At 41.0% G+C, this 25,316-nt stretch overlaps 1 protein-coding gene across 1 annotated transcript in view; it reads left to right on the top strand.

Moving 5' to 3' along the window:
* Nucleotides 1-25,316, top strand: part of xylt1 (xylosyltransferase I) — a 261,499-nt gene that overhangs the window by 163,327 nt on the left and 72,856 nt on the right. Inside the window, exon 5 of the mRNA XM_073060531.1 lies at nucleotides 18,615-18,695. Coding sequence (XP_072916632.1) covers nucleotides 18,615-18,695 — 81 coding nt within the window. The remainder of the gene's footprint in view (nucleotides 1-18,614; nucleotides 18,696-25,316) is intronic.

Genomic DNA, 25,316 nt, shown 5'->3' on the forward strand with positions numbered 1-25,316 from the left:
AGCTATTGCAACTGCTCAGAGAATCACAGTTTGGATTCTTTTCACAGCCCTGGTCCAAATTGCACGAACAGTAACAAAAAAAAGTGTGAAAACACAGAATATGAAACAAAATCAAAAGGCATATTTCAGTACAGTTTTGTTCTGTAATCTCAAAATTTTTGTAAATGAATTGTGAATTCCCAGACAGCTGTATTGGCAGTTAATATTCTTATTTTAGAATAGTTGTTATTGTAAAATTTAGCCCACTGTAAGTGACTTCTTTGAAAGAGTAATAATTTATTATAAAGCCATTATCAATGCTCAGAAATTTAATGACTAAATGTTGCCTCAGCCTGGCTGCCTATTTTAGATTTTTAATATTCCTTCCCAATACCTTGCTGCTCAATTAAATCTGCAGCACCAATAATGTCAGCACGAGGCTTGTCCGGTCTAAATAGCATTATCATTAAAGATTGATTGTAATCTTCATCTTGACAAGCTGTATCCTGAAATTTTGGAAACAATTCAAGTTTTATAATGCTTTCTTATCAAACAAAATGAAAAGTAATGTAAAATTTCTGTGGAAACAAATTTATTGTGAAAAGTTTTGGGCTCGGGTCTTTCAAGTTGGCAATAAATGGTCTTATATGAAGGTTAAATGAGCTGCTGTAGATTACCCCAGTGTATCTGGGGTGGGTGTTAAAGAGTCAGAGTAGAATTGATGGGCATGTGGGAGAGAGAATAGATTACAGGAAAGTACGTGGGCATATGAGATTGATAAATTGGTTCTGAAAGCCTACTTGAACCAAAGACTGAATGGTCTCTATCTCATAAGAGAATAAAAGAAAATATAGAATGAAAAGGCACCCATGTGGGGTCCCATGGGGGGAGTGTAGGCATTGCTTCAGCATGATTGTCACTGAGAAGAGTCATTTGCGTGTACAAAACTGCAGAAGTTCAGGTTTGTTTCTGGCTACCACCCTGTGGGATTAGTGCAGCTGCCTTTGCATAAATCTCATTAGTTCCGAGAATTTCACTGTAGACTTTACAAAACCCAATTTCTACACTGGACCACCTGCAGTATTGTAACTGTTACCTGAGAGGAATCTGCCCAGAATGCATTGGATGTCAGTGCCAGTTCTTGCACCTTTGGAAAATTGTGCAGAGAACATTAACGAAATCCTGCCTAGCAAGGCTTGGGTTTTGGCACCGTCGACTCTCTTGGTGGCTTATGTGGAGACCTGTCAGACTGCTGCTGCGGGAACACTTTTGCTGGGAGAGTTTGTCTGACCCTCTGGTCCTACAATGTCAGTTATTGAAGTCATTCCATGTGGAAGTATTGCTAAGTGCTCTCAGTAAATGGCCCTTCATCCTAGTGAAAGAGGAAGCTATTGAAGCATCAAATGTGGAAATTTGCACAGCTTAGAATATAAAGCACAGTTTTCTTTAGCTGCCAAATGGAGATACAAAGCAGACCTCTCAAAGGCATAAAATCTATTTCAACAAACATAGGAGGGCCTGATATTGCTTCAGGAATACAATGTGGATGTATGTAAAGCTGACAGACAAGTTGTTTGTGCATTTGTTGTTCTTTGTCTATAACTTTAAGGTAGATATGATATAGTTCAGGATTAATTTGTTCTCAGGTGTGGACAGAGATATACCGTACAGAGATTAACTATGAGAGATGTTCATTCATTTTTACCATATTGTAGAAGCACAGCTATGTTTTATGATAGCAAATGCTCAGACTTTCTGATATATTGAAGATAAAGATAATACAAAGAACATATTAGTTCTGACAGGAGAGGATAAAAATTCCGATTAGTATCGTTCACATACAGACTGTTTAATTGCTCACCCTGCATTTCTGTGTGCATTATTTTTGTTTCTGTCAATAGCACACTCAAAATAAATGGCTTCATTTAAAATACATAAACCAATGCCTTCAGATAAGTGCTATGTGCAGGATTATAGTACAAACACTAAGTGCTTTCTAGTGATGATTGCCAAATGAAATTTCTACTCTCCTAATTCTTGTTACCAGAGATGAAAATGTAGTATGTGAGTAAGTCAGTCTGAAACAGTGACACACTGTTCACTGCACTTTAGGGCCAGGGCTTCTGTGTGAACTAATAAGTGAAATGAATGTGGTGTTCCTCCTTCAGTGTATAAATCAGCAGCATTTGTAAAGGAAAAGTTAAGAGAAGCCTAATATAGACCACAAGACGTAGAAACAAAATTAGGCCATTTGGTCTATCAAGTCTGCTTTGGCATTTCATGGTGGTTCATCTATTATCCCTCTCAATCCTGTTCTCCTGCCTTCTCCCCAACTTTGAACCCTTACAAATCAGGAACCTATCAACCTCCACTTTAAATATACCCAATAGCTTGGCCTCCACAGCTGTCTGAGGCAATGAATTCCACAGATTCATTTGCTTCTGGCTAAAGAAATTCATCCTCATCTCTGTTTTAAAGAGATATCCTTTAATTCTGAGGCTGTGCCCTCTGGTCCCAGACCACTCCCCCCCCCCCCCCACACACACACACACACACACACTATAGGAAATATTACTGGCCATCTTACCTTGATATTTCACCTTTTCTTTCCTTATTACTATTCTAGTTGCCTTCTGTTGAGTTTTAAAAGCTTTCTAATCCTCCAGCTTCCCAACAATTGTTGATATATTGTATGCCCACTTTTGTTACGTGTATATGTTACTGGTAGCGTGAAGAAGTCGTATCTACAACCCATAGAAATAAAACCTACAGCAAGAAAACCAGGATCAGAATCAGGTTTATTGTCACCAGCATATGACGTGAAATTTGTTAACTTAACAGCAGCAGTTCATTGCAATACATAATATAGATGAGAAAGAAAAAAAATAATAATAATAAACTAAATAAATAAGTAAATCAATTACAGTATACGTATATTGATTAAATTAAAAATCATGCAGAAACAGAAATAATATATCTTAAAAAAGTGAGGTAGTGTTCATGGGTTCAATGTCCATTTAGGAATTGAATGGCAGAGGGGAAACGTGACTTTTGCCACAGTTAGTCAGTGATGACCATCAGCATTCATTTATACTAATCCTACATTAATTCCATTTTTATTCTCCATATAGCCTTCAGCTCCCCTCGGATTCTACTACTCGCGTACAGACTAGGCGCAATTTAAATCGGCCACCAACCACGTTCATGTCTCTGATCTTGAAGCTCCCTGTTGTTCAGGGTTGACCATGGATGTTGTCTATGTGAAATGCGAGTCAGGGCAGTACGATATGGTGAGGAAACTGTTGCCCTTGTAGCAGGCTCCCGCTCTCCATGCAGCTGATGAATCCAAAGGAATGGCAGTGACCAAAACAGTTTAGCTTCAGTGGTGTCACGGGGACTGCCAGTCAGCATGTAACTCAATATAAGAATTCAGCTTTGGATTTTTCCCGAGTTTACTCCCAAAGCCTTCCTCATGAGTGGGTATAGCCACAAGGCAGTGGAGGTTTGAGTTCAGAGTTTGAGCTGCCAACCATGGGTGACGAGCTCCATCTGCCCGAAGCAACTGGTTTGAAGGCATCAGTAATCTGCTTTTGCCCCTTCTTCTGTCAGTAGAAGTGGTTCCACAGGGCCTAGTAGCTAAGCCACATGTGACAGCAAGAGGCTATTTGAGGTACACGCCATTGGGAACATTTAATAGGTAGTAGGAGCTTATCCCCACCACCACCCCTCCAATCCTCCCGCTATAACAACCTAGAGAAACCAGACTTTGATATGTAATAGGGATGGGGAACAGCTGAAGGAAACCCATGTGGAGTGACTGGGCTTGTATACACTGGAATTTAGAAGGATGAGAGGGGATCTGGTTGAAACATATAAGATTATTAAGGGATCGGATACGCTGGAGGCAGGAAGCATGTTCCCGCTGATGGGTGAGTCCAGAACTAGAGGCCACAGTTTAAGAATGAGGGGTAGGCCATTTAGAACAGAGATGCGGAAAAACTTTTTCACCCGGAGAGTGGTGGATATATGGAATGCTCTGCCCCAGAAGGCAGTGGAGGCCAAGTCTCTGGATGCATTCAAGAGAGAGTTAGATAGAGCTCTTATAGATAGCGGGGTCAAGGGATATGGGGAGAGGGCAGGAACGGGGTACTGATTGTGTATGATCAGCCATGATCACAGTGAATGGCGGTGCTGGCTAGAAGGGCCAAATGGCCTACTCCTGCACCTACTGTCTATTGTCTATTGTGTCGGAGCATGTGCAAATTCCACACGGACAGCACCGGTGGTCAGGATTGAACCTGAGTCACTGAAGCTGTGAAGCAGCAGCTATGATAGTTGTAGCACTGTGCTGCCTTGCACGTCTGCTATAATTGTACCCAACTTGGTACCAGATCTGAAAACATTTCCTTCTTTATCCATAGCTGGATTGCGTTGAATTAGACTGCTGTTTGTGGTGAAACTCTGCAACAACACTCAAGGAATCTCCGTGTTTGTCCATTCAGTGAAGATCATCACGTAGCCTCGCCGTCACTGTAAATTTCTTCCGTTATATTTTCTCTTTTCCGATCCAGGCTACTTAAACATCCCAAATTTAATTTTTTCCACAATTCGTAGCCTGGTCTTCAGCTGCCAAGGTTACAGCTCTGTCCTCCCCAGAATTTCCAAAAGGGCCACGCAGATAGGCAGTATGACAACTACTGCTTTGGACCTACTGAAACAAGATTCTATTGCATATTTTCAAATATAAAACTTCGCCTCAAGGCTGGATTCTGGTGCAGTAGATGGTAGTTGGTTTAACTAGAGGTCATGGACATGGTCAGGTTGGAGAGGAAAGGAACAGAACTTTGTTATTTCAAAGATCTGATGGAGGGTGTGGATTGGAAAGTATTGGGACTGATTGAACATCAAGGCGTACCTCTCTTTGACTTTTAGGTGCTTCTTAAAACCTACCTCTTTCACCCAGCTCTTTCCCTTGTGCCTAATATCTTGGTCAGCACCCCAAATATTGTTTGATAACACATCTGAGGCATTATATTATAGCTACCACTATAAATAACATTTATTATTGTTCATTATGTGAGTATTTGTTACGGGTAGACTCACCATACAAGTAAGTCAAAGTGTTACAGATCTAGGGAAGGGGTCATACAAGTCAATAAAATAAAAAGCATCCTGTAATTGGCTGACTACCTTACTGTAGCTCTGTGGAGAGGAGTCTTGAATTCTTTTTTTGTTTCGGATATTTAGTTTAATGGGGCCAGTTGTGCTGTGAGGATTACATTCCTTGACTTCTCTAGTGCCTTTAACACCATCCAGCCCAAGATCTTAAGGCACAAACTAACGGAGATGGGAGTAGACTCTCACATGGTGGATTGGATAGTGGACTACTTGACAGATAGACCTCAGTATGTGCGGTTGGGAGACTGTAGGTCTGACACGGTGGTCAGCAGCACAGGAGCGCCGCAGGGAACCGTACTCTCTCCGGTCCTGTTCACCCTGTACACATCAGACTTCCAATATAACTCGGAGTCCTGCCATGTGCAGAAGTTCGCTGATGACACGGCCATAGTGGGGTGTGTCAGGAATGGACAGGAGGAGGAGTATAGGAAACTGATACAGGACTTTGTGATATGGTGCAACTCAAACTACCTGCGTCTCAATATCACCAAGACCAAGGAGATGGTGGTGGACTTTAGGAGATCTAGGCCTCATATGGAGCCAGTGATCATTAATGGAGAATGTGTGGAGCAGGTTAAGACCTACAAGTATCTGGGAGTACAGTTAGACGAGAAGCTAGACTGGACTGCCAACACAGATGCCTTGTGCAGGAAGGCACAGAGTCGACTGTACTTCCTTAGAAGGTTGGCGTCATTCAATGTCTGTAGTGAGATGCTGAAGATGTTCTATAGGTCAGTTGTGGAGAGCGCCCTCTTCTTTGTGGTGGCGTGTTGGGGAGGAAGCATTAAGAAGAGGGACGCCTCACGTCTTAATAAGCTGGTAAGGAAGGCGGGCTCTGTCGTGGGCAAAGTACTGGAGAGTTTAACATCGGTAGCTGAGCGAAGGGCGCTGAGTAGGCTACGGTCAATTATGGATAACTCTGAACATCCTCTACATAGCACCATCCAGAGACAGAGAAGCAGTTTCAGCGACAGGTTACTATCAATGCAATGCTCCTCAGACAGGATGAAGAGGTCAATACTCCCCAATGCCATTAGGCTTTACAATTCAACCGCCAGGACTTAAGAACTTTTTAAAAGCTATTATTAATGCTTTTTGAGATAGTGATTTAGATGCATATCATATTTTTTTACTGAGTTAAGTATTGTATGTTATTAGTTTTGCTACAACAAGTGTATGGGACATTGGAAAAAAAGTTGAATTTCCCCATGGGGATGAATAAAGTATCTATCTATCTATTTAAACACAATTATAATTTCATTGTAACTGCATCGCTGAAATCAGATTGGGTTAGAAAGAGGGAAATACTCAACAGAACCAGCCATAACAGTGACACAGCAAATAGAATTGGTTGTTCATGTCAATAACTTTGCATAAGAAAGGAGAAAGTTAAAAATGGAACAAGTTTTAGGCAAGGCTCAAAGACCCAGATTCAATTAAAAACTGATGGGTGCAATGGGAAGAAGTGTCACACTTTCCACTTTGCTCATAGAACACCTTCCAGATCTCTCCCAGATGGAGCTTTTACCAATTATTTTTATGTGTACCATTGTGGCTTTTTATTTGCTTATTGCTCATAATTGATAGTCTGACTTAACAAATACACTTCAGGTTTGATGGTTGGGAAGTCACTACTGAATATGAAACTGCACAGTAACTTCATCTAATACAATCTGATTAACATTTACTATTAAATTCTTAGTAAATGTAAAATGATTCTGCAACATTAATTATCTTCCGTAAGGACACCACAGTACAACAGTAGCCTGGATTATCATGATAGCATTGCTAAATGAAGAAAAAGCCAACCTATTTATATATATTTTCAATGTATTCTTTAAGTAATAAATGACCCAGAGTGATTTCAAAGCTACAATAATTTCATTACTTCTTTGTCCATAAGCCCATTATTCCACATAACTGAAGAGTCTATTCAGCAAAGTGTTGTAGAGGAAAAGCTGCTGCATTTTTTAGAGTACTTAGAGTTGCTATTCCTGAATGAATATATTTCCAGATGTAACAGCTGTGATTGTTACTTCTAATCTGCCTCTAATCCGTGTACTGTACCCCAATACTCTGAAGAATGGCTGTCAGATACACCTCACACCACATTGAATGAGAACAACTATATGGTCCCCAACTAACAATCTATAAAAAAAATTCTCCCCCAACAAAATACAAAAGGTCTCTCAGTCTGCAAATCTACGAGAAGTGCTTTGGTGTTCTGATGTTCCTATCATTCATTCTATGGGGTTTCTTGTTTTGTGAATGTCTGTGAAGAGTAAGAATTTCAGGTTGTATACTATATGCATTCTTTGATAATAAATTGAACCATTTGAGGAAAAGGGAATCAGTGATGAATTGTTTCCATTGATAATAAAGGAGATGGAAATGAACAGACCAACCACAAGTAAAGGAGAGATAATATACATTTCATTGAACAGTGAAGTTTCTCCGGGCTTTCTAGAGGCAGCACAAAACAAGATGTTGGAGGAACTCGGAGGGTCAGGCAGCATGAAGGAAGTGGCACTGTTGTAAGAGCTAGCCTTCTGTAAGCAACATTTTTGGAAGAGTAATAATTCATTATAAAAATAGTCAGAAATTTAATGATTGTGTTGCCTCAGCAGGGCTACCTGTTAGTGTTTCTAAGCAACACACATAATGCCCGAGGTCAGGCAGCATCTGTGTAAATGAGTCTGTTTCAGGCTGAGACCCTTCTTCAGGACTGGAAAGGAAGGGGGAAGATGACAGAATAAAAAGGTGGGGTGGGGAGACAGAGGATAGTTAGAAGGTGATAGGTGAAGCCAGGTAGAAAGGCAAAGGGCTGCAGAGGAGGGAATCTGATAGTGGGGAGTAGACCATAGGAGAAAGGGAAGGACAAGGGGCACCGGGGGAGGTGATCGGGAGGAGAGAAGAGATAAGAAGCTAGAGGGGAGAATAGAAGAGGGGAATGGGAGGGTTTTACCGGAAAGAGAAATCAGTGTTCATGGCATCAGGTTGGAGGCTACCCATATGGAAAATCAGGTGTTGCTCCTCCAGCCGGAGGGTGGCCTGTAGGAGGGTGAGAGTTTCAATTCAATTCCATTCAAGTTTAATTGTCATTTAACCATATATGAATATTCATGATACAGCCAAACGAGACAGCATTACTATGAGGTCAGTGCGCAAAGGCACGTTACCAACAGTCACACACAGTAAGCACACACAAGATCACAATCACATAATAAGGGTCCTGAGAGCCACCCCACTCCCACCCCCACCCCCACCCCCCCCGTGAGGCCACGGCTTGATGCATAAGTAAACAACCCCATATAGAATATCAGTAAAAATACAACAACACAAATGATGCAAATATATATAAATCTATATGAGTCCAGACCTCCCAATCCACCGATACAATCTCTCAACTGGTCCCCGATGCCTGAAAGGCGACACCATGGCTTTGAGGCCCAGTCCTCGCATATACAAGCAGATATAGAATATTAGTAAAAACACCTCCACACAAGTATATATGTATATAGCCTAGACCCCTCAGTCCACTTGAAATCTTCAGTTGCCACAACTGTGCGACGCCGCCCCCGGCAGAGTGCGATTGCTTGAACACCTCTCCTCCTGCAAATGACCGCATCTATTGAGTGCTCTTAAACAATCTGCAGCCAGCCACAACAGCGCTTGTCTCCTGTCGGGCGGCCAGGGAGGGCAGCTCCGGCTCCGTTCTGGACGCTGTGCCACCCCGCCTCCAGTGAAGCCCAACATGCAATGTCTTTGTCCCCTCACTCTGAGCGACTGCAAACAGGCGACACTGTGGCTTCAGGCATAGTCCTACAACCGAGGACGAGGCCCCCTCCATCTGCCCCGCTCGCATTCCGTAAATTAGTGAACCAGACTTGTTAACCATGTTCAAAGGAGTCTTGCGAATACAAGAAAGGCGACTGTGATGGCCATTTGCTATTTGATTGTAAGTCGGCATTGACTTGCACAGCTCCTTCATTATCTCCACCAGCGAGCAACTGGTGTAGACCTGCAGTTCTTAACGTAGAGCAAGATCTTCCAATCATTAGACGTACGTTGAAGTAGGAACAGTATATTTTAAATTTTTATTATATTTATTTTGATTTGTATTTCAGGGAGCGCGAAGTGCAGAAACAAATACTGTGATGGTTGTATGCTCTAGTATCAATTGCTTGGTGACAATAAAGTATAAAGTAAAGAATGGTAGTTCGCACCTTTTGTTGACCCTGGAGAGGCCACTGCGACCAGTGGCACCGCTGTCTAGCTGGGAATAGTTTTTGTAATATTCCTTCCCTATACAAGTTCAAGTTCAAGTTGCTTTTATTGTCATTTCGACAATAAACTGCTGGTACAGCACACAGTAAAAACGAAACAACATTCCTCCAGGACCTTGGTGCTACATGAAATAACACAAAACTACACTAGACTATGTGAGACAGCACAAGGCTACACTAGACTATGTAAAACAACATAAAAACTTCACTGGACTACAGACCTGCACAGGACTACATAAAGTGCACTAAACAGTGCAGGGCAGTACAATAGTTAATAAACAAGACAATAGGTACAGTAAAGGACACATTACAATGTCCGTCTAGACTCTTGAGTGTTGATTGAGGAGTCTGATGTCTTGGGGGAAGAAACTGTCGCACAGTTTGGTCGTGAGAGCCCAAATGCTTTGGTACCTTTTGCCAGATGGCAGGAGGGAGAAGAGTTTGTGTGAGGGGTGTGTGGGGTCCTTCACAATGCTGTTAGCTTTGAATGCATACCTTCCTGCGCCATTAAATCTACAGCACCTATAATGCTAGAATGGGGCTTGTCCAGTCTAAATAGCATTATCATTAAGGATTGATTGCAGCCTTCATCCTGACAAGTTGTATCTGAAATGTTCATAACAGTTCAAGTCTTATAACCCTTTCTTATCAAGCAAAATGAAAAGTAATTTAAAATTTCTGTAGGAATAAATTTATTGTGAAAGGTGTTGGACTCAGATCTTTCAAGTTGGCAATAAATGTGCTAGTATGAAGGTTAATTGGCTCCTGTAGGTTACCCCGGTGTATCTGGGGTGGGTGTAATAGAATCAGAGTAGACTTGCTGGGCATGTGGGAGGGAGAATAGATTACAGGAAAATAGGTGGGTATATGAGATTGATAGATTGGTTCTAAAAGCCTGCTTAGACAATGGGTTGAATGAATGAAGAATGATGAGGGTTAGGGTTATGCAGAATGATAAGGAATCAATGTAGGGCGAGCAGGGTGTACTGTTGACAGTTCTTCAGCCTGATTGCCACTTGAAGTAGACGGTTGACGTTTTGTGTCAAGACTTTTCATTGGGATGGATGGGTGGTGACCAGTATTAAAAGGTGAATGAAGGGGTGGATCAAGGACTAGCAGGTGATAAGTGGATCCAGGTGGGGGTGAGGGGTGTTGGTGATGGCTAGGTGGAGGGGAGGAGAGCAGAAATAGCAATAAAACCGGCAGGTGAGAGAGAGGACGACAGAAGACTGAAGATGTTAGAATCAGATGGGAGAGGAAGGGAATGGAATGCAGCATGGAATCAAGGGAGTGGAGAGAGCAGATGTGCGTGGTGGGAACATTATCTTTCTAGAAGCAATGTCTGGAAGAGCAACCTTGAGCTCATAGAAAATAAGAATAATTTAACAGTCTTGGCTTTCCAGTGGGTGCAGTATCTATAGGGTACTGGTAACCTCTCTGATTCTCCAAGCTACAGGACTGGAAAAACAATCGAGAAAAAGAAGCAAATATTTGATTTGAATTTATCCTAGCATCTTTCCAATACTGCCTGTGCCAATGATTACTGCCAATGATTAGTCCTGAGACTCAAGATTAGGGAACCTCCAAGCTCTTCCAGAATGACAGATCAAACACAGAATGAAACTTGGACAGAGCCTATCAATAAGAGGTTAAGAAAGTCATCTGTGATTAAATACTGGTAGTGAATGAGAGTTTGAGAATTGTGTTTGAGAGCTGACATGACATAGATCCTCCAGGTCATTAATGATTGGGAGGAAAGTGATGACTTTGCTTTTGGGAGGTATCTTATACTCTGGAAAGTTTAACAGCATTGATTCCGGCAAGCTGGAGAGGTGGGTGGGACTGTAGTACTAGAGGATGGAGAGAGAGAGAGAGATTGCTGGTGTCATCACGGGGAACTTGACCAGTGGAAGCCATTCCTGTTCTTCCTGAACCACTGGCAATATTAGAAAAGCATTTGCCTTTGTTCTCTGCTGCTTGGATAATGATGAAATAGGATTATTTCTGTAATCAAATAGCTCCCAGGAATCAGCTGCCCATCTTGCTATCTGTAAAATAGGAAATTGCTTCACATAAAGTCCCATTTTTACACATGATTCCTTTTTATCTTCAATGAAAAATGTAGCACATTGAAAAGTTGGGTCAGAGAGAGCTGCACAGTCTTTGATTTTCTTTATGGGCCCACCATGTCTCAGGCAATTTAATAATATGATAAGCTCCATTGAGTTCAGCAATGCATACCACGCACTAGTAATCTCCTTACTGTTGACCAATGCATATAAGGCTTCACGTCTGTAAAACTTGTTCCATTGTTACTTAAAAATATGAGAACTTGTCTTTGGAAGGTCCCACATGTTTTTTGCTCATCTGGCTGTCCACCTCAGTCACCAATCCCCACTCTACTGGCCATTTCAGTAGGGAATCTTTAAAGCACCCTACGCACATTCAACCCTTCTCCAGACAATTTAGCGCTGATCACGTTCCTTAGACCTCTAGTCTACTAAAATGTCTCAGTAAATAGGTTCAAACAGAACATTTCTTGCCCCCACTCTGCACCAGTCACTTCGCAGACCTCAATAGATGCATTCAAATTCCAGTCACTAAAGAGTAGGTTCAAGGCAGATTGTGTTTGCACTTGAAATTGTTCTAAATATTAACCTCCCACCTAGCTCAAACCTACTCATTTTTGCAGCTTAAATTATTGTCGTTGCTTTCATTTGTCAGGCAGGGGGAATAGATTATAGAACATTCATAAAAGGAATCCTATGTAAGGTCAAAGATCCCTTTCTGCAAAGAGCAAAAGCATTTATGAAGCATAGATAGTTGTTTGAACAAAGACTATAAAGAATGAGGAGGAGTGGCGATTAGACTAGATGGCTATGGTTGAGAAAAGCACCACTGTTGACTTGATGGGAGATTCCCACTTCACAAAAGGCACCTTCATTTTTTTATTTGTTTACGCAATGTGATCATTGATATTAATGCCAGCATTTTATTTCTCTGATGGACAGAAGTCTTGCCGCTAATCCAGTAAGGTTACTACAAAGCTCCCATTTCCATATTGCATTTGACTTCATGACAATTGTGAGAGTATTTTCTGATACTTTTAATTTTAAATATTAACTAGAAGTATGTGAAGCCACACCAAATAACACGGAGAGAAGACCAGGAATACAAACAAGCATGTAATTTCTTGAAGCATGAAAGATAAACTATTTTATCACTGGAATAGTTACCAGAGAAATTCAAATCTACTGCAATAAATAAACAATCAATTAACACAGTACAGTATTTTATCTATTACAAGCACTCTGTGCGATAATATCAGAAGGAAAGACTGTACACTATTAGGTGTGGGAGTTACCATTTAATCCTGTAAAGCAACAGGGGGTGCACCAAGTAGAGCTGCAGTCACTCAGCTCCAGTGATATGCGTTCAAACCTGACCTCTGATGCTATTTGGAGTGCCCACATTCTTCCTTTGAATCCATCATCTCAAGGATATACAGGTTGGTCAGCTGATTGACCAACGTGACTTGTTCCTGACGTGTAGGTCAATAGCAGAATTTATGGGATTTGAGGGACAATGGCAAGAAAGAAGTGGAATTGGTGTAAATGGGCATTTGATGGCCAATGCTGACAATGGGCTGCATTTTTAACATGCTTACAGTGTTTGATTCTATGACTGAAAACCAGAACACATAGGAGTAAGGAGGTTAGGGATGATGCTAGAAAAAATGTATTTTCACCCATGTGGTGTTTATAACGTGCAATGCTTTGCCTGAGAAAGTGCTGGAGGCAGACGCTCTCATAGCATTTAAAAAGTATTTAAAACCCTTTAATCACCAAGGCATGAAAAGCAATGGATCAATTGCTGGTAAGAGGGATTAAAATAGATGAGTACAGCGATCAGTGTGGACTTGGTGGGTCAAAGAGCTGGCTTCTGTGTTGTAGAACTCTGACTTGCTAGCTTAGATTGTGAGGTCTCCGAGTGGTTTCTATAACTGTTTGATACATTCCTCAGGATCAGTGTTCACTTCCTATCTTGTAATGTTGTTCCCTTTCGGACTTCCATGCTTTCTGCAACATTGTAAATCAACGATGGTCATGATCTACTGAATGGCAGAATGGGTATAGATAGCTGAAGAGCCTGTCCATGTTCCTCTGTTTGACACCTGCTTGGCTATTGGGGAAGGTTTGTATCAGGCAGTGCAGAAATTGTCTAAAAGGTGGCTTCAGTGTCTTAGGTGATGCCAAGTAGGGAGCAAGTACCAATTAAATAAGTAGTCAATTTTGCCTCTGGAATTGTTGCGACTGTGATCAAAGTCAACAGGAGACACTGAAGCTGGTGAAATAGAAGTCTTTATTCTGCACAACAAGCAGGCATCATACTGGAGACATCACATTTGGTATGTTAAAAAACAAAGATAACAACAGGGCGATTTCTATAGTTGCAATGCATTTATAATGCTTCCTTTGAGTTGCATGTAATTTCCAACACCTGTATCTTCACACCAACACGCCCAAAATGAGTGTTAATCACCTCTGTTTCTGAGATGCATTCATGCATATGTAGACATCGCAGGTGAATGGCATGTTTCCCGGTTTGCAATTGACCCAGTGTGCAGCTCCAGGAGCTGCATTGTTCAAGCTGCATTTTAAATTCAATCTATAGTCCACATTCAGATCTGAAGACTGGTTGCTGTTGAAATTAATGTTTGCTATATTGCATAACTCCAGAATATACCCAAACATAATCATCTGATTCTTCAGCAAATCATTTTGTTTTTGCCTTCAAATTAGATAGGCATATTCATTTTGAAGGTAATACTTTTATGATCATTCATCAGATTGATAAATGCAAACCAGATGAAACTACACAGAGTTTAAGTTTTCTCACCTCCAGAATGTTTTATAAATTTCTCTCATTGAGTATTTTGTAATCTTTGAGCTCCATTTATACAATCAATAATTTCCAAAGGCTTAATTCTGTTTAATGGTGTTTTTTTAATGAAAAAAATATAATCGCTCTTAGACTGTGAACTATTACGGAAATGACATTCTCCCCTCCTGATATTATAGGCTTTCCATTATTACACAATGTCATTTGCGAGAGATAAAAAGAAGTACCGTATTAATTAATGGTGTATGTTTATTTATTGCAGTGAATTTGATTTTCCCTGGTGTAGCTCTTCCTGTGATAATATATCTATCTTTCATCCCTTGAGAAAGTACTTAAGTATGTGCATGTAATCTGGTTTCTGCATTATTGGTTATAGATTTGCATAGTCCTATTAGAACATAAAATTAAACCCCTTCCATTTCGTAAATGCTGGCCAAATAAGTATTGCTCTGCATTTGGAACCATTTATTTCCCTTATAGATCCAAATGAAAATTCGAGGAACAAATTGATTGACAGTCAGTATCCTTGCCATGGGTTTCACAAGCACCAGACAGCCAGCAAGGGACAGAGTGCTATCTGAACACCCACTTACAAGAGCTAAAATTCTATTTTCCTCTGCTCACTCAACAACAGTTGTAGAGGACCTGTACTGTTGTATTGTAGTTGTCTCCAATGGTCTTGCAAGTTGGAAAGGACTGCTATAAGGCATTATTTGAAGTCACTGTATTCTTCAACTCCTTGTTCTACTTTACCCTGTTTGTGTTGAGAAACAACGATTGTAGCAGTAGTTTCCAAAGCCTTATATACATCCTAACTAGGTACTGAGAAGAATCATAATAACTATTTATTCTGAATCATCTTAAGTAGAGATTTATTGCTGTGAATGAACATGGCTCTTATGTCTCACCCCATCACAGCCCTCTCTGATTCCGTAGAAATGTTCCAACAATGTATCCGCTGACAATGCGAAAAGATACAAGAGGTGGAGGCTTGGTTGAGGATTCTGCCAAGTTTCTCTATTTCTTTATTATTATCAGTGGGGGGGGGGCACCTACCAGGTTTTACATGTGATCTGGATGGGTTAGTAAGTTTACAGAAGACACAAAGATTGCTGGTGTTGTAGGAGGTGTAGAAGGTGATTGTAGTTTACAAGGGGACATTGATAGGAAGCAGAGCTGGGCTGGGAAGTGGCAGATGGAGTTGAGTCTGGAAAAGTGTGAAGTGATACACTTTGGAAAGTCAAACTTAACGGCAGAGTACAAGGTTAAGGGCAGGATTCTTAGCAGTGTGGATGAACAGCGGGATCTTGAGGTCCATGTCTGTTGATCCCTCAAAGTTGCTGCACAAGTTAATAGGGCCCATGTGCTGTGTTGGCCTTCATTAGATGGGGAACTGAGTTCAAGACCTGTGATGTAATGTTGCACCTCTGTAAAACCATGGTTAGACTACACCTGGAATATTGTGTTCAGTTCTGGTCACCTCATAGGAAGGACCTGGAGGCTTGGGAAAGGCTGCAGAGGAGGTTTTATTCAGCATGCTGGTTGGATTAGAGAGCATGTCTTATGAGGAGAGGTTGAGCAAGCTTTTCTGTTTGGAGCGAAGGAGGTTGAGAGGTGACCTGATGGAGTTGTATAAGATGATAAGAGGCATAGATGGCCAATGCTTGTTTTTTCCAAGTTGGCAGTGGCTAATACAAGAGGGCATAATTTTAAGGCGATTGGAGGAAGGTATAGGGCAGATATCAGAGGTAGGATTTTCACATGGAGGGTGGTGGGTATGTAGAGTACACTGCCACAGATTATGGTAGAAGTGGATTCATTTGGAAGATTAATAGTCTCTCAGATAGGCAAATGGATGAAAGAAAAATAGAGGGCTACGTGGGAGGAAAGGGTTAGATTGATCTTGAAGGAGGTTAGAATGTTCACACAACATCGTGGGGCAAATGGCCTGTTACGTGTTGTAGTGTTGTGGGTTTAATGTTCTAATACTATTTTGTACAGTTTGAGTACCCCTTACCTGAAAATCCAAATTCCAAAAACCTCTGAAATCTGAATTTTTTTCCGAGTGCTGACATCACGTCACAAATAGAAAATTCCACAAGGTGCTGAGAAGGTTCCCAGGCAATGTGCAGATCCCTGCTCACCACAGACAATTCTGAGAAGTAATCTCACATATGTAATGAACAGAAGTTAATGAAAAACAGAAAAACAGTGCAGAAAGTGAAAAATGAAGATCTCGATTGTGTTCAAAGAATGGATCTGTCAGCATCGGGGTGAACATATGCCACTTAAGGGAATGCTGATCATGAAACAAGCAAAGATCTATCACAGTGACCTGAAAATTTAAGGTAATTGTGAATATTCAGCAGGCTTGTGGCAGAAATTTAAGAAAGGGCACGGCATTAAATTAATAAAGATTTGTGGTGATAAAGCGTCGTTTGGTGATCATGAAGCAGCAGAGAAATTAATTGGTGAGTTTGTGAAGATCGTCGCTGACGAAAATCTTAACACCAGAACAAGTCCACAATGTTGATTGTTTTTATACCTTACATTAAATCTAAATAAAACGTAAAATATAAAGACAATGTGCTGTAAACTTTTAATCATAACACGGCATCATAGGTGGAGACGGAAAGCCTGCCGCTGATTCAGGTATTCCCCGATGCTGCTGAGCTGTTTTTGTTACTCTGCACACATTGCATTTTCATGATATTAATGGTATGTAACATTTTTTTCTGTTCAGTACATATGTGTGATGAACAAGTGTTAGACAAAAGGCTGCTTATGGTAGCACATAAATTCAGAGTTGGAAATGATGGCGATCCCAAGCTATCTCATTATATATTCCAAAATCTGAAAAAAATCCAGAACACTTCCAGCCCCAAGCATTTTGGATAAGGGATACTCAACCGGTACCACCAAACATAATCAGCTTTTTCCATTTCATTGAGTTCATTTTCCGATTTAAGCACCTTTGTGAGATATAGGGTGGAATCACACTTTAGACAGCCCAAATCTCACTTATACCCCCTAAATCTCACTTACACCCCCCAGACTGTCCCTAAGGTTGGACTTGCTCTTGCTTGGCTCCCTTGGGTCTTGAAAACTCATTTCTGCTCCTGTCTTCTAAAGCGGTGTTATCCTTGAGCAACAACTAAGCTTCAAAATTCAGACCCTAGGGCTGAGCTCTTTTTAAATGCCCCTGATATTTAGAAACAGTTGAAGTACAATTAAATTAAGTTTGCACGGTAGTTTGTATGTTCTCCTGTGGCTGTGTGGGTTTGCCTGGGTGCTCTGGTTTCCACCCACATTCCAAAGACGTACAGGTTAGGGTTAATAATTTGCAGGCTGTGTTACGTTGGCACCATAAGCGTGGCAAACTTGCGGGCTGCACCCAGCAAATCTCGTACTGCATTGTTTGTTGATGCAAAACAACACATTTCACGGTATGCTTCAACATTTCAATGTACATGTGACAAGTAAAGGTATTCTTTTAAAAAATGTGAATATAAAAAGAAATAAGAAAGGACAACAATTCAAGGTTATGAAAGTCAAAGCAACACTGCAAATGTTGGAAATCTGAAAAACAGAAAAATCTGGAAACACTCAGAAGGTCAGGCAACATCTGTGAAAATATAATGTTACATGGCAAAGAAGGATAAAGGATCTTTGATCTGAAATATTGACTGTTCTCCAAGATTTTCAGGTCTTATTTAACATTTGCTGACCTTTAGATGAAGATGAGGTGAGGTATGAAGTTGTATGGCAAATTGTGGTATTTTTCTGGCCGGGCGCATTCTATATTGGGTCTCTTAGCTGAGACCAATCAAGAAGAGCCTCCACTGGACAGAGGGAGGGGTTACATGCACCTACACCTAACCTGCAGCATCCAAACTACAGTCTGGAAGAATAATCACATTTACACTTCCCAGACAACTGTAGACAGAGGAGTGGAACTGTGGGCAACCCTCTTCATTTTATCATGGTCTTCCCTCACAAATGAGGTTGGTTTCACCAATCTGAATAAATTAAGGGGTGAGCAATGTAACCAGTAACAATGCTGAAAAATTATTAACATAGTCCTCTTCTGAAAATAACATGCAAGCATATGATCAAAGTCCATATGAATTCACATAGTTAATCCATTGAAGCAATGAACAAGAATAGTTAATAACAGTATCGTTGGTTGTGATATTTCTAATTATTGAACTGTAACAGTTTATTAACCAGAGATGGATTATTAAGATATATTTTTTACTTGTTCTGTAGAACGAATGATCAACTGGTGGCTTTCTTATCAAGATACAGGAATATGAACTTTCTGAAGTCTCATGGAAGGGATAATGCAAGGTATCGTGCCTTTCATACTTGCTGCTTGTTGCCTGTGTACATTTCCAACTTAACTTATGAATTGATTTTGCCAAGCTGTGTCTGTGGTTTGGTCAGCTTTACAACACATTGTTGATATTCCGATCTGCTGCCCAGACCCTGGTATTCACATCTGCCCAGTCATAGAGTTGTGCCTGAACTAGTACAGGATAGGTTTTTTATGAAGATCCTGTAAGTGGGGTGGGGGAAGGTGAGGATAGTGTTGGGTATAAAGACAGAACCATAGCATTTTAAATTGAGGCAAGGATGACACTCTTAATTTACAATTTATTCACCCACCATCAGGAGTTTAGCATTGCACCAGAGGACCTATTCAGCGGAGAATGTGAACAAAAATATCCTTGTCTTGTACATAGTGATGCATGCAGCACCAATATAAATTACCTAAGACACTAGCAAGATTTACCTTGAACTGTCCTACTTATTCTGCAAATTAGATATATGATTCAGAAACATCCAATCTGGACAAACTACAAATAATTTATAAAAATCTATTGTATAGAGAGTAAATTACCTAAAATAATTTATTTATATATGGATTTACAATCTGATGCACTAACTCAAATGATTTTGATTCGTACTTTGTACAAGGCTTAGTCTCTGTGTTGAATTCCAGTGAAGATGCTTTAACAATACATTCTAATGTTGGAGTCTCTTTTAGACCTTCTACATGATTTAACTTCGGTGTCATTTTTGTTGAGAACATTAACTTATATTGTAGGGCACGCTGTGTTGATCTTTAAATAACATGAATATGCACAGGCTTGTAACTCACAGTGTGAAAGCTATAATCAGCAATAACTTCCAGGCACTGGCGTATTAACTGCTGGCTGAATAAAGTCCATGCAGCCGAGTGATAGCAAAGCCAACAAATTGTTGAATAAGAGTGCAAACATTACAGACTTAAACTTCTTCATCCATTGATGGGCATGGTTTCTTAGTTGCCTTCATTTGATTTGGGATTTTTTTTTTACTCATTTAGAATTTTAAATTACATCAAGCAAGTCCTTCAAAACCACTCAATCTTTCCCGTTGTATTGAGAATATACGTAATGAGGTGACCTCCTGTACCTAACAAAGTGGCCACTGAAAGTATGTTCGTGATCTTCTGCTGCTGTAGCCCATCCACTTCAAAGTTTGAAGTGTTCGAAGTACATTCAGAGATGTCATGTCTTCTGTAATGTGTGTTTATTTGAGTTACTGTTGCCTTCCTGTCAGCTTGAACCAGTCTGTCTATACTCCTCTGAACTAATTAACAATGTGTTTTTGCCCACAGAACTGCTGCTCACTGCATTTTTGTTAATCGCACCATTCTCTGTAAACTCTAAAAACTACTGTGTGTGAAAATCTCAGGAGATGAGCAGTTTCTGAGATACTCAAGCCACCCTATCTGGCACCAACAACCATTCCACAGTCAGAGTCACTTAGATCACATTTCTTCCCCATTCTGATGTTTGGGTCTGAGCAATGACTGAATCTCTTGACCATGTCTGCATGTTTTTCAAGTCAAGTCAACTTTTAATGTCATTTCGACCATAACTGCTGGTACAGTGAATAGTAAAAATGAGACAACGTTTTTCAGGACCATGGTATTACATGACACAGTACAAAAAACTAGACTGAACTACATAATAAAAAAAACACAGAGAAAGTTGTACTAGACTACAGACCTACACTGGACTGCACAAAGTGCACAAAAACAGTGCAGGCATGACAATAAATAATAAACTGGACAGTAGGGCAAGGTGTCAGTCCAGGCTTCGGGTATTGAGGAGTCTGATAGCTTGGGGGAAGAAACTGTTATATAGTCTGGTCGTGAGAGCCTGAATGCTTCGGAGCCTTTTCCCAGATGGCAGGAGGGAGAAGAGATTGTATGAGGGGTGCATGGGGTCCTTCATAATGCTGTTTCCTTTATGGATGCAGCGTGTAGTGTAAATGTCTGTGATGGCGGGAAGAGAGACCCCGGTAAACTTCTCAGGTGACCTCACTATCCGCTGCAGGGTCTTGCTATCCGAGATGGTGCAATTTCTGAACCAGGCAGTGATGCAGCTGCTCAGGATGCTCTCCATACAACCCCTGTAGAATGTGATGAGGATGGGAGGGTGGGAGATGGACTTTCCTCAGCGCAAAAAGTAGAGACGCTGCTGGGCTTTCTTTGCTATGGAGCTGGTGTTGAGGGACCAGGTGAGATTCTCCGTCAGGTGAACACCAAGAAATTTGGTGCTCTTTACGATCTCTACCGAGGAGCCGTCGATGTTCAGTGGGAAGTGGTCGCTCCGTGCCCGCCTGAAGTCAACAACCATCTCTTTTGTTTTGTTCACATTAAGAGACAGGTTGTTGGCTCTGCACCAGTCTGTTAGCCGCTGCACTTCCTCTCTGTAAGCTGACTCGTCGTTACTGCAACGTGATTGGCTGATTGGAAATTTGCATTCATGATCAGGTGTACCTAATAAAGTGGCCACTGAGTATATAAAGCCACTGAGATGAGGTATGGTAATGCGATGTGTGCATCACCTAAAAGGTGATCATTGTGGGCAGTAAGCGGAGAATGTGCAGAATATCCATTGCATGAAGGTCCCTGATATCTCAGAAATTATCAGCGTATGTCAGTACAGCATGCATGTCCCTTGGTCAACCAAAGCATTTTGGTTACTAAAGGTTCAAGATTGTTTAACATCATTTCCAGTACTCAAGTGTAAGGGAGAACAAAATAATTGCTAGTTTGGTTCCGCTGGAGCACAAAGGAAACACAATAAAATAAAGAACACAATAATAAAAAAGCACAATAAATAGAAGTAGAGAAGATAGCTTATAGACATAGATTGATGGCATGTCCATAAAGTGGTGTTAGCCACAGAAGCATCTGAACATAAAGTGACTGTCAGAAAATAGGAATGGTAATGATGTTGAGGGGGTGCGGGGGGATGGGTTAGTGGGCGGAAGTGTTGCTGTCTCCTTTGATAGTCTTCACATTTTGGGTGAATTATCAGTAACTTAAAATAGGATGAACCCAAAGAGCAATGGAGTGTACTGTTTGTCATGGATGTTTTCACCACTTGTGAAGCCAAGGTCAGCCATCCAGCTTATAAAAGGAGGATTCTGTCTGTGCTCAGAATTATTTGTTTGAGCTATACTCTGCGTGTCATTAGATGTAACTCTTTCCATGCTGATTCCAAAGAAGAATTCAGATCCCGATTTTAATGCAGAACAAAAGAAACCTGTTACAGAAAAAAGTACCTGTTACACTGGGAATAAGATTAAATGATGGTGCTGGATGGCAGGCAGGAGATATACCACTACCAAAGGAGATGTAAGGCCTCTGCTAACCTGAAAGTCACCCTTGGGCAAACTATGGCACCTGCTTAGCCCTCTGATCAGGGTCACGTGATGCCATGGGCGCAGGTGGTGGATGGTCGTATGAACAGCTGGTGCTCATCACAAGTCCCAGTTATGCGACCACTGACACCAGGCAGACAATCTCTGAAGAGAATTATAATGGCTGGGGTCACTCGTCTTGTAAAGCCCAGAAGAAGGCAATGGCAAACCACTTCTGCAGAACAGATTGCCAAGAACAATCACGGACATGAGACCATGATCACCCACGTCATGCATGATGACGATGATGGTGACTTTACTGGAAAGCTTTGAAAGTCAGCAGACCAAAAAAGAGTTCCATTATGGATCTGTAATTTGCTCATCAAAATTTCCTGTAAATACTGCACCCAGTCAATACCTTACACCCGGTTTCTGAATTCAAAAATCTATCCTGTTATATCGAATCAGAGCTGAACATCAATCGCCAAAGTAAACACAACATGGAGCCATGCAGTCAAAATGCCTCATTCCTAATTGGAAGGCTTGATATCCAGTGTCATCACTGCTGTGCCATTAGCCATTTGCCCTCTGTGAGATGAAGGGGAACTCTGGGCAGTGCTTTTTGTGCAGATTCTCTGCATTAATATCAATGATTATCTTCTTAGTAGTCTCTGGAGATCCTGTGGTATCACAGAATTGGATTTGTCTTTTTGGCTTGTAGCTTTTTAATCAGTCATTTCATTATGTAAATCGGACATGTTCTCAGTGGAAGAGAGAAGGTGAAGAGGTGAAATGGATGCAGTCTTTAGGATTCTGAAGGCACTGTACAGTGCTATTTTACTTTGTACAGAGCAATAAGACCAAAAGACAATGCTTTTGCTTAAAATATGGGGCCCGGGGGACATTAGTAAAGTTTCACCATTTCTATCATTACATATAGAAAGAACTGCTGCATTCACCTCTAAGTGAGCTGAGATAGCTAGTTAAGGACAGATCTGGTTTTGTTTAAATATGAATAGGTTTGCTGGCATTGTTCTTTACAAGTATATCCTTTGTAAATTGCTGTATAAAATAGCATTCCAGTGTGGGATATTAAATTCTGTTAAAGACAGGCTGGTTGTGTGATCACCTGAGGGAATGGGCCATTTTTCGTGGACCCACTGTGGATGGTACTGTTGGCAACGTGACCTTTGGAAGGTGCCTTTACTGCAGCTGGCAAATCATCCATGCAACCCCAGCTCAGCTGAACATAGTAATAGAAACATGGGGAACCAGTGCTGGCCGCTGAATTTCATAGGCCAGGCCCCTTTGTTACATTTTTGTTGGGCTTTGTTCATCCGTTTCACTGGCTTCATCACGAAGTTTGATGGTAACCAATGTAAGTGGGAAGATTAGATTGGTCTTTCCTTGTTGCTGCCATCGGGCAGGAGTTACGGGAGCCTCAGTACCGCACCAGGTTCAAAAAGAGTTCATTACTCTTCAACCATCAGGCTCCTGAATCAATCTGAATAAGTTCACTCAACTCAACACTGAATTGAACCTATGAACACACTTTAAAGGACTCTACAATTCATGTTGTCAATACTATTTATTTATTGTATTTTTGTGCACTTTGTCTTCTTTTTACAATTTGGTTGTTTCTCAGTCTTTGTATGTAGTTTTTCATTGATTCTGTGTGCTTCTGTGAATGTCTGAAAGAAAATGAATCTCAGGGTAGCGTATGGTGATATGTACGTACTTTGATAATAAATTTATTTTGAACTTTTGGTCAGAAGAGGACTAACCGTGCTTTTCTCCACTTTGTACATTGGCTATTTATTCTAGCCCAGAAACTAGTCCCTGACGTTAACAGAAAGGAAATGCATCTTGAAGGCTTTTAACTTTTGTGTAGGGTCTAAAATAGCATCAAATCCATTTCATTGAGGAGGGAGCTACAGAGCTGCCATTTATCACAACCAGACTCTCACTCGATTGGGCTAAAAGTGGAGGTTCTGTTAAATGTCTCTTTCAAGGTAATTTAAGAGATTTGTGCAATGTCAGTCAGATGCTATTCTGGTACCATGGACTTTCCCTCCCTTTGAACATCACCAAAAGCTCAGCCTCAACAAATTTCACCACAGTGCTGGACTCCATCTGTCATATGACTGCTGTGTGATTCTTTATCTCAGCTTTCTTTGGGGATAGACTCATCAAAATGTGAAGTTTGAAATTCACATTTCACATGTGAAATGTAAATGTGTTTCACTCATCAAAACAAGGTGTGTTGTCCTCTGACTGCAGCCAATAGGCACAAAGCATCCAGCTTGCTTGACCTCCCTTGTAATCACTTTTCACTGGGGTCTCCTATCATAAAGTTAACTCTGGCAAAAACTAATGCAAGTCAATTGGCTTCAAGGGTCCAGAGGGGTCCAAGTACCATCAAGAAAATAAGATCAAAATGATAATGAAAATTTGAAATACACGCTACTTCAACCAGGGCATCCTTTTCATTTCTTCTGGACCCTGGATGTACGTTTCATGTGAGTATAATTGCCAAATGCCATTTGAACAGGCAGGATGGGCCTGTCCTCAGTTACAAATTAAAAACAGTGGCTGTGTACTCAAGGCAAGTGTTTACATCACTGCTCTTCTCGTTGGGGAAAAGTAACAGCAAGTTATCCAGAAAACCTAGGCTGCCTCTGGTAATGATTTGACATTTGGCCTTTGACATTCAGGATTCTTTCCAGCAGCATCTTGCCAGGTATGTTTTACATCAGTCTTAATTCAAAGTCAGCGTAGTTCCTGAACATTGTTGTGATCTCAGTTCTGGATAGCCTTGCCACTTCAGTCACAAAGGATAAATATGGACCCAGATATTCTTACTTTATTTAGAGATACAGCTCAGAGCAGTCCTTTCTGGCCCTTCGAATTAACACTGTCCCAAAACCCCTGACAACATAATCACGGGACAATTTACAATGATCAGTTAACCTACTCGGTACATCTTTGGATTGTGGGAGGAAATCAGAGCTCTCAGGGAAAACCCACAGATTCCATGAGGAGGATGTATAGAATCCTTACAGATGAAGCAGCAATTGAACTCCGAACTCTGAACCCCACCCCAAATGTTGTGCTAACCGACGTACGAAGTCTAAAGTAAATTTACGACCATAAGGTATAGGAGCAGAATTAGGCCATTTGGCCCATCGAGTCTGCTTTGCCATTTTCATCATGGCTGATCCAATTTTCCTTCCAGCCCCAGTCTCCTAACTCCTCCCCCACCCACAT

This window comes from Hemitrygon akajei, chromosome 11 (genome assembly GCF_048418815.1).
Source record: "Hemitrygon akajei chromosome 11, sHemAka1.3, whole genome shotgun sequence".
Lineage (NCBI taxonomy): Eukaryota > Metazoa > Chordata > Chondrichthyes > Myliobatiformes > Dasyatidae > Hemitrygon > Hemitrygon akajei.